At 35.3% G+C, this 16509-nt stretch overlaps 1 protein-coding gene across 1 annotated transcript; it reads right to left on the bottom strand.

Moving 5' to 3' along the window:
* Positions 1-1927: 1927 nt before the first annotated feature.
* LOC103599369 (MOB kinase activator 1B) lies at positions 1928-14568 on the bottom strand (the record flags this gene model as incomplete). Its single annotated transcript, XM_008583481.1, has 4 exons — positions 1928-3435; positions 6218-6381; positions 10618-10751; positions 14468-14568. Coding segments are annotated over 4 exons (477 nt in total), but the record flags the coding sequence as incomplete, so codon positions are not given.
* Positions 14569-16509: the final 1941 nt, after the last annotated feature.

Genomic DNA, 16509 nt, shown 5'->3' with positions numbered 1-16509 from the left:
TACTTTTTCAGCATAGCTGGCATAAGTAGTACTCCCAAGGGAACCACTCCGAAGATCAATTCTTGTTTGGATGATAAGGTATGATACATTCATTTTAAAAGAAAGTTCTGCAACTTAATATTTGTATCTCACATATTCTACCATTTCAGTGGTTATCAAAACCTCTCTCAGAGAGGGTGTAGACAAAGGTATAAAAGAAATCTATCATTTGCTATTTTCCCATAAGCAAGGAAAATGCTAATGTATAAAATGGAGTCTGGTGACTACATACGTAAAATATAAATATCCACATGATCTCTATTTCCTGATAACAGATTGTAGTGCTTTATCCATCCTGATAAGCCAGACAGTAACTCGGTCTGATTTATATTATACACAAAACATATCTCCTCCTACCTAATTAATATTTTATGCTGACCGTTTAGAATTTACAAATGACTAAAAGAGGGAAGGTAGAAAGAGACACAATGTAAAATCTTTCAATTTAAGATAAATTGACCTCCAAAGCCTCCATCAGCTAACTAACACATCCTTACTGTTTTAGTGCTGTCTAATTCTGTGGTTTTTACGGGAAAGGGAATAATCAAGTCAGCAAGTAAAAGCCAGTAGCACCATCTACTGCCAACTAAAAGATTTTCTCTCTTTCTTTTATTTCTCTCCACCACTACTCCATCATTTAAAATAATTCCTAAAACTTACTTCATATCAACATTTAACCAAAGCATTGTGAGTGATGATAATACTATGTTAACTTACTACTTTATATGTTATGGGATGCTTTTATCAAAGTATAAGAAAAGCAGCTTCTGCTTTATATCTATGTATATTCAGAAGAGGGGGGGAAATAATTATCTCAGTTATTTATAAATTAAAGAAATTGAAAAAGAATCCAATAGATATTTATAAGCAAGCTCTGCTACAAAACCAAAGTTTGATTCTTATTTTATAGTCATCTTACTCTCATGGGAACCAACCAAATCAAAGCAACTTTTTATTATATCGGTTCTTTCTCATATACTCTGGCGAGTGTTTCCTTACTTGTAGCCGTATAACACCATGTACAATGCCAGGCCTCTCCCCAGGAGAACTTCTATACTTTGTTACCCTATACATACACATACATATCTCCTTACTTCCCAATAACTCTGATTAAAGGAATACTCAGAAGCAGGCACCTGAGATTCTGACACAGTGAAAAGAAACTCCTATATACATACAGTGGTAAGATAGGTCATACTACTAAACATTATAGAAAAATTTTTCTATTTTTATAGTGTACTACTGTTTAAGGCTTAAAAGAGCAAGAACAACTTTTCACTATTTTCTCTACAGTTGGCTATTGCAACCCTTTTGTTACTAGGTTGATATGAAGTCAAATGCAGAATGGAAGACTATTTGAGTAATTGTGTGCTTCATTTTCCCATATAGACAGGACTCAAAACCACTTAACACGGCATCAAATTTTACTTCTGAATCAACCCGCAGAGGTTGATATTATCTATTTGGATACTAAGAAATTATTTTAAGGAAATCAGCTAGCTCTCACTGCAGTTTATAAATAAGCTTTACCAATAATGTCCAATACATTTGCCTCTGTCAGACTCTCCTGTTACTTCTGTTGGCAGTTGGTAGAAATGAAATGGAGAAAAAGGCAGTTCCTAGTGATAATTATAATGGCATTAAATTATATCACTGCTCTACCTGTTAATGGCAAAAACAAATTGACTTCACTTTATATTCTTTTCTATTAAATGTTTTTAATCTATATAATTTCAGAGCAAGCATTTCTATTCTACAAGAAAAAGAACACGTTTCTAACTGAAGGGAGGATATATCTAACTGAAGGAAGCAGACTTACCAGAAATGACAAAATTAAAACTGGAACTCTGAAAAGGGTATTTCTACAGAATAAAACTGAAGCAAAAAAAAAATAATTATTCTAAATACTAATTTTCTGAACTTACGGTAATAACTCACTAGAAAATCACAGCAAATAAAATTTTAAAGTTAATAACTACTGAATTAGCATTTTCACTATTTGATATCACTGCAAAGAAAAAGATTTCCTTTCGCAGTGGAAAAATCAGAAGTCAGAATGCTTCAAATTGGGCCTATAATAAGCAAAGAACATACCGTATGTATCATTGTAAAATGATAGGCAAAGACCAGCTCCATTCACTGAATGGAAATACTAAAAAGTGATCAATTTCCTCAAACAGGTCTCAAATTCCATGTTTAATGTCTGTACCAAAAATTAATAATTTATTTTTAACTTCTCATGGAAGTTGATTCCTAAAAGGAAGTCTCTAAGACTTTGTTTATAATTAAAATCTTCATGCCATTCTCTTCAAGGGTTTGAAGACAGGACTTTTTAAAACTTGACTCCCCATACTTAATCCCATCCCTAAATTCTGATACAAACTAACCCCTCCCCCCCAACCAAACACACACTCCTATCCCCTCCTCTTCGAAGTAGGAGATTCTGCAGACTTATGGCTCATTTGGCAATTGCTAAGAAACCTCACAGTTAAGCATCACCTCTGAAGATGGCAATCCTATATATAACCTGAATTTTTACACCAACAGTGCAGTTAATATGAAGAAAGAAGCCAAAATGCAATGGCTATTACATTTCAACATCCTCAAGTTTCAATATTACAGATATCAAGAGATGGAAAAAGACCAGCTTGTAGAACTTTAAGTATTTGTTGAACAGAATATATTACCATCAATATAAAAAATAATTAAGAAATATTAATTTTTTATGTTCTACATGCACATCTTTACAAATTATGTTTCCTCAATGAAGTAAAAGCTGGAGATCACCGATTTAAGTAAACTATGGCTTTTATCATAGATATTTTACAACGTGCACCAGTAAGTGCCCTGGGTAGTAATCCTAATATAGTTTTGAGCCCTGTTCAGTTCTATGTCTGTGCTCTGCACCTTAGAAGTGAGCCTGTCAAGGCACTTAAAAACATAAGTCTTTTGGGGACTTCAAAAATGAGCCACAACTTACAAAACACAGAACCTCATCCACCAGCAGTTCAATCAATAAGCATTTTCTTTCAGCACACAATATAAAAAACTCCGCAAGTGACCGAAACCAAGTTAAAAAAAAATACTGTATGTCAGCCACTACGACAAAATTTACCGCTATCAAATGTACAGAGAATGGTTCTTGGCTTCCTTTAGCAATAGAATATGGTTCATATATTCAGAATAAAGAAAAAGGAATCCAAACAGACCCCCAAACCTAAGACAAAAACAATCCAGATAAAAACAAAGTACAATAAAAACCTAAATACACTCCACACAGCTTCATTTGAGGAATAATTTGCAAAGCTCTGCATCCTTTTATCTGTCCTTTGAGGTGAGTTTTTCAATCAGTTCTTGGAGTGGTGCAAGTTCTCTTCTATCAATAAGGTTGAATTCCTATGCATGATAAAGAAAGGTAGAAGAAATAGCAAAAAACATATTATTTGTATCTCACTCCAAAGCAGAGTACCATTAACATTTGTTAGAAATCAACTTTTGAAGTAAATAAAAGATTTGATTTTTTTTCCAATTCACTTGCTCTGTGTCTTAAGCAAATTGCCTAACCACTCCGATGTTATGCTCTTACATCTTTAACATTACAATAAATCCCCATACCTCATAAAATTACTGTGGGGACTAAATGTGAAACTGGATGTTAACCACTACATGTAATGCCTAGCACAAAGTTATACTCAAAACAAATTGGGAGTTGCTGTTTCCTGTTGAAAAGAATAATCTGGGCACCATTTAAATATAGTCAACCACATAGGGACTAAAAAATCCAGCATCTTAGGCAAACTTGAGCATTATATGAAGAGTAAAAGCCTGGTTTTAAACTAATAATCTATAAGCTATCAGAAGATGTGACATAATCATAATGATAAATTAAAATCCTGTAAACAACAAATGAGAATGCCTGCATTTAGTTTATGCTCCTTCAGAAGTTCTACCCCTGTCATTCTGAAGTTCACTTTTGAATAGATTTCCTGAGAACTATAAATTCTAAGGCTAATATTCAGAGACTGTATATACTTTTCATCTTCTGATCTTCTGCCATGGTGGGGCATTCTCAGCTCCCAATTTAATTAATTTATTAGCATCCATCATGTGCCAAGCACTAGGGTAATTGGAGAGAAGCATTAGGGAACATTTAACAGCAGGCCCACCTCTCAGATTTGTGGGTCTGGGTGAAGAACACAAATGAATACGTATCACATGACCAAATAATTCAATTTTGCACTAAGCTAATATGTTGTTAAATAAAACATATTCTATCACCCTACCTTGTATATGCCTTCATAGTGACCAGGTAAGCAGATTCAAATTTGGAATTCTCAAGACTCCTTCAGGATTATGTACTGGAAAGTAGTGCCATAAACAGAGGCAGGCCCAGGTCCTTGGCCCTCAGCAAACTTCCCTGCTCTTCCAATCCCCAGCTCCATCCTGCACATAAAGGGGCCTCACCCACACGAGTGTGGACACCTTGGCTGGCCATATGGGTAATGTCCACTCACCCTCACAAACAGCTGCTATCTGGCTACCCCTCAGGTCTAGAGGTATATTGTACATATCAGAGATGTGATCTGCCCTTAAAAGAATGGACCCAAAGGAAAAGATCCATGGAGACCCTGAAAGTGTACTTAGAACATGTGAGCAGAGAATTCTGGGGTCTCAGGTACCCAAGCATACACTGAAGAGATCTAGGTAGGTATGTTCTTGGCCCTGTGGATTCCTCACTCTGTGGGGAGGGGAGCAACTGGGGAAGACCACAGCAGGATTCTCTAAATTATGGGTCTCAGGGCAGGTGCCCCTCTTGCTTAATCAAAGAGTGATACTGTGTGACTAATGAACTTATTTTTAAGAAGCTTACAGTGTTCTCAGATGTAAATAGGATCAGATGTGGTAAAAGCTATGTACTGATCCCCTATTATTTGCTAGTAGTTGGGAAACACAGCATATTTTAAGATCACAGAGTACAGTAAAATTAACCCTTTTGGAGAAATATACTCTAAGACTAGCAAAACCTGAACTTTAGCAATCATGTTCTGCCTAAACCAAAGCACACAAACGAACTTTAGGATAATGTTTTCTTTGTTCTTACGGGTCTGTAGATGGGATACCATAATAAAGCAATCGTTCAGAGCAACAATTTTAGCAAGTTACAGCCTCCTAAAACGTTTGTATACAAGGGTACTTCAAAATGTGGAAAAATAGAATTAAAAGATAACAGGAATCTTTCCGTGACGTTTTTGAAGTATCCACGTATAAGCAAAATTGAACATAAAATGTGTGCTTTTGATGTGAGGAGTGTATATAGAAGGAATATGTACACATTTTCTTTAGTGGAGATAAGAAGTGGAGAAGGCATTTATAAATATATGCCTATAGATACATAAAAACGTGAATTCAAGCCTTGGGCTTCTCCTGACTACCATCTCCCCGTCTCAATCTCCACACAAAAAACAAAGAAGAAGCTGGCCAGCTCATCCACTTCTACCTCTTTTTCATTGTTGCCTGTTACTTCTCTAATGATTATAGCAGGAGAGAAAATTCTCACTGCTCTTAGTCTACATTTCTAACGCCAGTTCTTTGAGGGCTAAACAAAGGGGAGCTCAAGTAGGAAGTCAGATCAAAGACTAATGGACACCTATAGAATAGAAACATTCTTTGTGACATTTTTTTCCTCAGACATGATGGACAGTCCCTAACTTAAAAATTATTTAGAATGTGGCTTAAAAAAAGGAGACAAAAAGAAAGTGCTATTAGAAGTCCTGATTCCAGGCCAGAGTCTATTAACAAAAGATCCAGGGTAGACAGGAGTGACGAGTTAAGGGGAGTGGGAGAAGTTCAAAAATGCTCAAGAGACCAAGTTCATGTATACATCTGCCAAAAACTAGTTAGGTTCCCTGTTCAGCCCCTCAACATGGCCTCCTAACTGAAGCATGTCTAAAGCAAGACCTTTCAGATCCATTTTAGACTATATTTGCATGCCATCAACTTGGAAACTAATGAAATTCAGAAACAAAAGGCCAGTCCTTATCATCATGGCACATACAGAAGAGGATGCATAGTAGAGGTATGGCAAACTCTATCTTGACAGTGTGGATGCAGTATTCACCTTAGAACTCTGAAGATTAAAGCTTACACTAAGCACCAAAGGCCTCCTAATCCAACTTACCTGGACAAAAAAGATAAAGTGCTTGAAAGATGTATTGAGATGAGCTTCCTCCTGAAGCTGGATCACAGGGTCAAAATGCTGATGATAAATATGAGCATAAACCCTAAAGAGGCGTTTGAGTATAGTTTTTGCCACAGACATGAAATTCTTTGGGAACGGGACACCTAGTAAAGAAGTAAACACCATCCACTATTAATATGAGTCAAGAACAATGCAATATAGTTTGTTAACAAACGGCAACATAAATTACCAAAACAAGGCTGAAAAGTAGTCTTTATGAATTACTACTTTATATATCCATTATACCTTTTAGAAGTGCTCAACATATCATGAATGAAAATGAACTTCAAAGCATCTATGGGATAAGAACTAATCTGTATAATAGCCCATTATGCCTCTCACAAACCACCACTTTACTAAGATGAAACAGATAAATACCTAAGACTGCAAACTTACACTCAGACCCTCGGATTTCTTAACATCAAGTTTCAATACAAGTACACACTGAACACAAATAATGCATTAACAATGCTCATTTTTGTTTAAAATGCTTGCCACATATTGTATACTTCTATGGAAATGATTTCACTACTATTCCAGGTCTACATTTGTCCTGCAATTAGCTGCAGTCTCTGTTCAATTAGGCTCATTGTTCTGTGAATTAGAGCACTTTTACAGCATTAAACAAACACAAAACTAGAAAAATACAGAATCCCTGTGAAGAAAAGCGAATCCTTGTACGCTGTTGGTGGAAATGTAGAATGGTGCAACTGTTATGGAATACAGTGTGAAGGCTTCTAAGGAAATTAAAATAGAATTCTCATATGACTCAACAATCCCTCTTCTGGGTATATACCCAAAGGAAATAAAATCACATTGTAAAGGTATTTGCACTCCCATGTCTACTGCAGCATTATTCACAATAGCCACAACATGGAAACAATCTCGCTGTCCATCAACAAACAAATGAATACAGAAAATGTGATATGCATGTGCACAGGTGCACATACACACACTGAAATGTTATTTAGCCTTAAAAAAGGAGGAGATCTTGCCCTTTGCCACAGCATGGATGGGAATGGAGGACATTATGTTAAATGAAATAAGCCAGACACAAAAGGAAAAATATTGCATATGATCTTACCTATATGTAGAATCTTTTCTTAAAAAAGGGGGAGTTGTCGGGGCCGGCCCGGTGGCGCACTGGATAGTGCGCCGCTTGGGAAGCGCGGCGGCGCTCCCGCCCGAGGGTTCGGATCCCACATACAGACCGGTTCCCACTCACTGGCTGAGCGAGGCGCGGGGGCAACACCGAGGGTTGCGATCCCGTTGCCGGTCCCCGGTCCGGTGCGGGGGCAACACTGAGGGTTGCGATCCGTTGCCCGACACGGAAAAAGACAAAAGACAAAAAAAAAAAAGGGGGGGGGGAGTTGTCAAATATACAGAGATAGAGAGTAAAATAGTGATTGAAAGAGAATGGGGAGATGTCGGGCTGAAGGATATAAAGTAGCAGATATGCAGAATGAACAAGACTAAAGATCTAATGTACAACACTAGGACTATAGATAATAATAGTGTATTGTAGGATTTTTACTAAATGAGTAGATTACAGCAGCTCTTGCCACAGGTGGGAAAATGGTTAACTATGCAAGATGACAGGTATGTTAATTTTTTTCACTATAATTATTTTACTGTACAGATGATCCCCCAACTTGCGATGGTTTTACTTACAACTTTTTGAGTTTACAATGGTGTTAAAGCAATATGTATTCAGTAGAAACCATACTTCAAGTACCCATACAGTCATTCTGTTTTTCACTTTCAGTACAGTATTCAATAAATTATATGAGATATTCAACACTTCATTATAAAACAGGCTTTGTGTTAGATGACTTTGTCTAACTGTAGGCTAATGTAAGTGTTCTGAGCACATTCAAGATAGTCTTGGCTAAACTATAATGTTTGGTAGGCTAGGTGTATCAAATGCATTTTCGACCTACGATATTTTCAAAGTATGATGGGTTTATCTTATAATGAATTTATCAGGACATAAGTTCATCATAAGTCAAGGAGCATCTGTGTGTGTGTGTGTGTGTGTGTGTGTGTATATATATGGCTCATAACTTCATATTGTACACTTTAAATATACACAATAAAATTTTATTTTAAAAAAATACAAAATCCCATATCCTTTGTTAAACTGGCTAAATGATCCAGATCGACAAAATGGCAAAATACTGGTAGTACTAGGTTCAATGTCATCACATTGACTACTGCTCATTTAAAAATATTATACATCACAAGGAAACATTAAGACAAATCAAAATGAAAGAACATTCCATAAAATAATGTGTACTCTTCAAAGATATGTCAGGAAAAAACAAAAAAGACTAAGGTACACATATTCCAGATCAAAGGAGGCTAAAGAGACAGTACAACAGAATGAAAACAAGTATCAAATACTTTCTTTTGCTATACAGAACACTGGGAAAACCTGAAAAAGCTGAATAAGATATGTAGATTAAAGAATATTATTTTAACAGAATTAATTTCCTGATTTTGATAGTTATACTGTGATTCTCTAAGGTAATACATATTGAGGTATTTATGGATAAAGGGCATCACATATGCAACTTACTCTCAAATGGTTCAGGAAAAAGCACGAATGAATGAACATGTGCGTGTGTGTCAAAGAGAGAGGACAAAGATGAGGTGGGGAGATAGGATAAAGCAAAAGTGGTAAAATGTTAACAATTAAAGAATCTGGATGAAGGAATTCTTTGTACGATTCTTTGTACAATCTAGCAAATTTTCTAAACGTCTGAAATTAGGTCAAAGTAAATAGTTAAAAATAGATTAAGGGAGATAAATAAGGTGGGGACACTCATCCAAAACCGTTATGATATATATAAATAATGCAGTCTTGAAATATAGTTCTTTTATTACGAAGGCTCCAGAGTGATTAACACATTCAATAAATATGTTTAAAACACTCCATAATAACAGCAACTATTTACACTGTTGTCTTCTCTACCACACCTTTCTTCCCAACACAAAGTATAAAATGTAGTCAAAAAGCTGTGCTAATAATATTAGGAGAGCAAATTCTTAACTTTTTTCAGAAAACATAGTTATAAGAAGCTTGAGAAGGTAAAACCACATGAACTGTCTAGATGTGAACAATTTTCACTTGAATGGTCTGCCTTTAAAAGCAAATATTAAAAAGCAAAGGTCACTCAGTCAGTAACAGGACAAACCCTCACATCTTTTCTTCTCACATAGGTTGATTTCAGTATCTGTAAGATTCATATTGTGGGTAATAAATTCAATTCCCTCTTTACCACAAATAAAAAACTGGACACAAGCCAGATAAACTCTTTACCTAAATAATAAATAGATATGACTGTGGCAGATGTTATTAGCTGCCTGTTCAATATCCATCCTCTTTTTTGTATAACATAAGCCAGATTTTCTTACTACCCTAGATATGTCATTTAAAATCATTGGGAAGTTTACCTTATTGTTCATGATAAACTTGGTATAAAAAAGATAGGACACTTAAATGTGTAAGATTAAAAATATTTTGGGCCAACCCCGTGGCGCACTTGGGAGAGTGTGGCACTGGGAGCACAGTGGCGCTCCCGCTGCGGGTTCAGCTCCTATATAGGATGGCCGGTGCGCTCACTGGCTGAGCCTGGTGCGGGTGACACCAAGCCAAGGGTTACGATCCCCTTACCGGTCACAAAAAAAGGAAAAAAAAAAATTTTTGATACAGATAGTAATCTACTATGATTCCTGCTATAGGAATAGGCCTCTATCTAGAACTTTCCACTGAAAGGGCTTCCTAAGCAGCAAAGAAATAAGTTTATTCTCCTTAACCAATGGTTATAATTATTTAACACCCCACCCCCCAAAAAACGTACTTTTTGACTGAAAATAAGTTCTGTGATATTTTAATCTGGAAAATCATCAAAAACTTAACAAAATAAAATTACCTTTTTTTTATTTTTGGTGGCTGGCTGGTATGAGAATCCGAACCCTTAGACCCTTGGTGTTATATAACACCATCCTCTAACCAACTGAGCTAACCAGCCAGGCCTAAAATTATCATCTTAAGTCAAGAAAGGTAGATCATTTATTTTCTAATAAACCTATCGTTTCAACTAACATGTATGTAAAAACACTAAGTTAAAGGGAAAAAAATGAATTCACAAAAGAAAGCTTATTTTACCATAGTCTGTGTTAACAAACTTTTGTGCCTATTCTTGGGGACTATATAACATACACATATATTAACATAGCCCAATAGAAGTCTCCAACTGGACAGAGTGGAAGGACAATTCTAGAAACATAAAATTAAATAAATCATGATGGATCTCAATTACATAAAACAATTATACCAATTTTTGATGGAAATAATGTCTCATCATCCAACTGGTCTTGAACCCAAGTCATCAGGTAATCAATATACTTTGGGGCAGAGCACTTAATAGGTTTCTTTATGTTTGTTCCATCTGCCCAGTGATACTCATACCTGCATTGGAAAGATAAAAAGTATACAGAATATCAGTACATACCTACATATAGTATACATGTTTTATATTATATATGTGTGTATATTATGCATGTATACTCAGACATGTTTTAAACAATATACTCTTTCAAATAAATATGCATTTTTAAACTGCCAGTACACTACTCTGCATTTATCATGATCTAAGCTAAGCAGATCCCAAACTCATTTATTGTGTTTCCACACTCTCCTTATAAGAAAATCTGGATTTTCTTATGTAGCTTTCCCTCACATATAGCATTTATGTTTTAGAATCATACATTGCTGTAGTAGAGAAACTAGCTTACTTCTCAATTCTGTGATTTTTGAACTTTATCATTGTTTCTCTTCCTTAAAAAAACATTTCCCTTCATGCAGTACAATTCTTTTTAACATGGGGCTTTAAATTTTGGGTTAAAGATAGGGAACGACATGGAAGTTCCAAAGTAAGATTAATGAAAAAGAATGACTCAATATTTGGCCACACTCAGCTGAGGAGCTAAACATGTCTTTAAAGAAAATTGTCAACCCAGATAAAGATGCCTACAGGTTTGAAGTATTAAGAGAACACCATCCTTTGATTTATCAGCACCGCACTCTCCCGAGTGAGCTACGGTCCAGCCCCACCATCCTTTGATTTAATAAACATTTCATGTGCACCTACCATATGAGAAATACTGTGTCAACAATAAAGGACACTAAAATGAAGGACCCTGCCCTACTCTCAAGGAGAATAGACTAGAAAAAAAGACTTGTAATTGAACTAATAAAAACAGTGTAAAAACCCTAACAGAGTTACTTAAACACACACACATAACCTCAATTTTAAGGTAAGGAATAAGCACACAGCTGAAAATCCAAAGTATAGAAATCTCTACACTAAGCTAGCATTTAAACTTTTAGTTTCAAAAAGGTTACTTCCACCACTTAACTACTCTCTTTGGATCAACTGTGTTTTCAAACCTTGTTCCCAGAGTTTGGACTGACTGGTGAGCCTAGCAAAGGATACGATAGAATATATAATAGAAAAACACAACAGGTATTTTAAATGATAAAAATTTTCTTGGGATAACATAAATAAGGATGCTTGCTATTTAATCATAATTACTTACACCTGAACACTAATCCTAAGCAGGACATACCTGAATGAATATTCTGGTAGGGTACCTACCTTATTGCCAACACTGGGCAACAGGGACGACTGTCAAGTCCATTTTGAAAGTCTCCAAGCGGAGATTTCCCAACACCTCTTGGTATCCTGTTGCATTGTTTAATCACATTCACAGTGAAGAGATTTTTCCTAATATAAAACTAAAGTCCTTAGTGCAATTTAGTCTATTCTCATTTGATCTTTTTAGAAGATATGAGACCATGAATGGTAGGACTTTTAGCCATTATTACTCTTCACTTAGAGACAAGGACTCATCCACTTTTTTTCCCATATCTTAACACATCTTAACATTTTTATCCTTCCCTCGCAATCATGTTTTTCATTTTGTTAATGATTTTTCAGGTATTCCGTATTCATTTTTTTAATGTTAAAATCAAAAGCAGACACAGTAAACCAAAGAATCATTTTCAATATCCTGAAGCTTGAAAAAGAATCAACTTTCAATATAAGGCTTTTTGAAAAATAAAAAAAGTATATATTGATTATACTTCTAGAGTTTACAACTATGATTCCCTGATCTTTTTTATTTTGTCATGTTTATACTTAAGATGACTTACTTTATTTTGTAGCTCTATTTTGCCCCCATTGATTTTTTTATCCCACCTTTGACAGATCATTTTCTTTGAAATTTATTTCTGTCATCATAGTATGAACTGCAAACTCCAAAACATTCTCCATTTCTTTTTTAATAATAAACAGTAACTGAGAATAAAGTCCTAAAAGCCACCATTCAATAATACCACTTTGCAAGGGGCTAATAAGTTAACAAATACCTCTCCTTGGTACAATCCTGCATCTGTTAAAGAACCATGACAACCACATCTTCTTAGCACTAATGATAGGTAAAAGTCAAGATTCACCAGAGAAGAAAAGAAAAGACAGGTCAGGAAAGGGGGGAAAGAGGGAACAAGGGAAGAGAGGGAGGCAGGGAAAAAGAAAGAAGAAAAGGGGGAGGAGGCAGACAGGCATGCAGGAAGGCAGGCAGGAAGGAAGGAGACCACCTAGAACTTTACTTAAAGCTACAGCACGCACGTGCACAGGAGCAGAGAGATAAACACAACTCTCAAAGCCAGAGGAACTTGCTTTCTAGAAGACAGTGCTATTTAATTTCTCATTGCATAACTAACCATATAATAGCAAAATTAAAAACATCTATTTTTACAAGTGAAACTTAAACACCCAAAGTGAACACCAGTAATACTAAAAAGAATTAAGAAATACTATAAGGGGACTTCATTTTAAAATGCCCCTTTTTCCTCTATGAAATCTTTCCAAAATAACAAGTAACAGAAATTCAAACTCTATCTTTGATGAAACTAGCAGACACCTGTGTCTCTGAACCACAGGATGAAAAAAAAAGGGCTAATTCATGTAAGTGCAAACAGGATGAGGGGAAACCAAAAGAGGCACCTGCAACTACAAACCCCATACAAAGTCCACAGAGGACATTTCTCCAAAATAAACGGTCCCCTGAGAAGTAAAAACTACAGAACATATCTCTGCAGGAAGAGGTCTATAAGGAGTCAGGGGACTGAGAGGCATTGGATTTTGAAAAGATCTGCAGCTACTCATCTTTGTAGGCTAAAAATAAGTGAAAGTTCAGACACAGCTTTGTGCCTTTTCTAGTGTGGTCTTCCCTTCTCTTTACTGAGAACTGCCATCTTATGTTTTACCACCTTCTACAGTATCACCATACCTTTCTCTAGCTCTTATACCTCTGTTATGAGCTCTTTGATCATTTACTAATGATCATTTATTTTGATCATTTAAATTCTTTGAGTGCACGGCAATATATGCAGCAATATTTTTGTGGTGAATACTGCTGTATAAAGTAAAAGATATAATGCATGAAAGGCTTTATGTTTAAGTAGCACTAAATAAATGGTAACTGCCACTGTTGTTATTAGAAATAGTAATAATAGAAGCCAGTTTCAAAAATGTACTGATCCAACCAACATTTATGGAGTGCTAACCAGTGGGCAGGCACAGTCCATGCACCAAAAGGGATTTAAAAGAAGAACAAATCTAACAGGTTAAATAAACATGTATAAATAGTACAAGAAGAATAACGTAACAAAGAAATATAATCATTGTAAAACTGAAAAAATTATATAGAAAGATCATATCTAGTTTGAAGAAATTAGAGGCTTCACAGAGGAAGCATTTCACAAGGGCCTTGAAGATGGGTAAGATATTTTAAAATATTAACTGTAGATGATAGAAGAGAAATGGAAGAAAAAAATATCCAAGAGAAGAACAGAATAAGCAAGTTTTCAGAGAGTATAAGTAATGGAGGAACAGCAAGATCTGTCTAGTAACATAGTTTGGACAGACCACAGAGGAAAAGCAGGACGGAAGACAATAGAGCTCATAAAGCTCAAGCAAAGGGATCTGGATTTAATATTATTAGTCAATGGCAAACCACCAAAGAAGATGCTAAATAGAAAAATTATGTGGCCAGAAACTTTCTTATCTAAGAAGCATAAAATAAAGTAAAAATGAGAACTGATCATTAACCATGTCTTACTTTGGGCCAGCTGACATCACTGGACAACTCTCTTCTGTACAGAAGTCTGTGATGGTTCCATAAAGCATGTTGATCTGATTGAAGAAATCCACAGCTGCAAAGCAAGTAAATCAAAATAGTTTAAATTAAAATTAAGTTTTAATTTTATTCAAGCAGAATCTTAGGCTTATCAGTGTTCTTTTCCCCTTCAAAGAACAGGTGAAAAGCATACACAGAAGCCTCAATATTTGACCTCACTGAAATTAGGAACTTGTGTTCATCAAGTGACTCCATTAAGAGGCAAAGAGGCAAGCACAGAGTGGAAGAAATTATTTGCAATACACGTAAACAGCAAAAATCTTGCATTCAGAATATATAAAGAAATCCTATAGATCAATAAGAAAAAGACAACACAGCAGAAAAATGTGAGGCAGTTTTAAACCAGCTGGTCAAAAACCCTATGAAAAAATGATGGTAGTCATGGAACTACAAATTTAAACAATAGTGGAATACCATTCTATGGCCCCTCAAAAAGCTAAAATTGATTGAAAATACAAAGAGCCAAAAATATCAAACACATTCTTAAAAGAAAAACAAGGTGCCTATCAAGATTTATAAAGCACAATGAATAAAACTGTATAGTCTTAGTAGACCGATGACACAGAATTGAGAGACCAGAAACTGATGCAAACATAGGTGAAACAACTGATTTATGACAAAGCCATCCAGTGCAGAAGGCAAAGGACAATCTTTTCATAAATATTTCTAAGTCAATTGGTTATCGCTATGGAAAAAAATAAAATTTGACTCCACTCATACCATACCCAAAAATCAATTCCAAGTGGATTATACCTCTAAATGTGAAAGACAAGACAATAAAGTTTAAAAGAGTATGGAAAAATATCTCTATGACGTTTGGCATGGATATATTTCTTAAGAAGGGTACAAAAAGCACTAATTATAAAGGAACGGTATTCCATATGTTTCATTAAATTTATTCCTAGGTTCTAATATTTTTGATGCTACCATTTTTTATATGTCCTCAGAGCCAACAACCTTATTAAATTCCCCTATAAGTAATAAAAACCATAGTGCAGTAACAACAATCATTGTCTTCTGGATTTTCAACATACATATTTATATTGGCTATAAATGAAAAGGTTCTTTTTTCCTTTCCAGTCACTATATCTTTTATGCTTCCTCCTGCTTTACTTACTGCACCATTTCCTATGCTGGATATCCTTGACTCATTCCAAATCTTAGAAAAAACTTCAACATTTCACCATTATGATGTTTACTGTAGCTTTTTTTGCAAACAGGTACGCTTTATCAGAACAAAGTTCTTATCTATAACTAACATAAGTTTTTTATTATGAATTGACTTTAAATTTTATCAATACTTTTTGGCATGTATCGAGATTATCATGTGATTTTATTTTCCTCCTTGCTTTTTGCTAATGTGATGAATTACAACAATGACTGATTTTCAAATGTTAAATCAACCTTTGTATTCCTAGAATAAAGTCAACTTGGTCATGATGTGTTACACTTTTTAAATATTGCTAGATTGAATTTCCTAATATTTTTATTAGGATTTTTACATCTAAGTTCATTTCAAAAGTTAGATGACCTAGTTCCCTTTCTTGTAATGTCCATGTAGAGCTCATAAAATTACTATTTTTTCCAAACTCTGTAAGAGCCAAAGACTGGTGTTATCTCTTCCTTAAATGTTCAGTGGAAATTTCTATTTTAAGAAGGTTTTTAATTAGATAACAAATTTTTAAAAAATAGCTACAAGGGGCTGGCCCCATGGCGTGCTCGGGAGAGTGCGGTGCTGGGAGCGCGGTGACGCTCCCGCTGCGGGTTCGGATCCTATATGGGACTGGCCGGTGCACTCACTGGCTGGGCGCAGTTCGGGAGACACCACACAAAGGGTTGTGATCCCCTTACCGGTCACGAAAAAGACAAAAAAAAAAATAGCTACAGGACTCAGATTTTTTATTCTAGTGTTCACTCTGATAAGATGAATTTTGACAGGAATCTATTTCAATTCATAGACATAA

This window comes from Galeopterus variegatus, unplaced genomic scaffold, assembly GCF_000696425.1.
Source record: "Galeopterus variegatus unplaced genomic scaffold, G_variegatus-3.0.2 Scaffold2925, whole genome shotgun sequence".
NCBI classification, from domain to species: domain Eukaryota; kingdom Metazoa; phylum Chordata; class Mammalia; order Dermoptera; family Cynocephalidae; genus Galeopterus; species Galeopterus variegatus.
The sequence above is the reverse complement of the archived record's forward strand: the minus strand, read 5'-3'. Positions and strand labels throughout refer to the sequence as shown.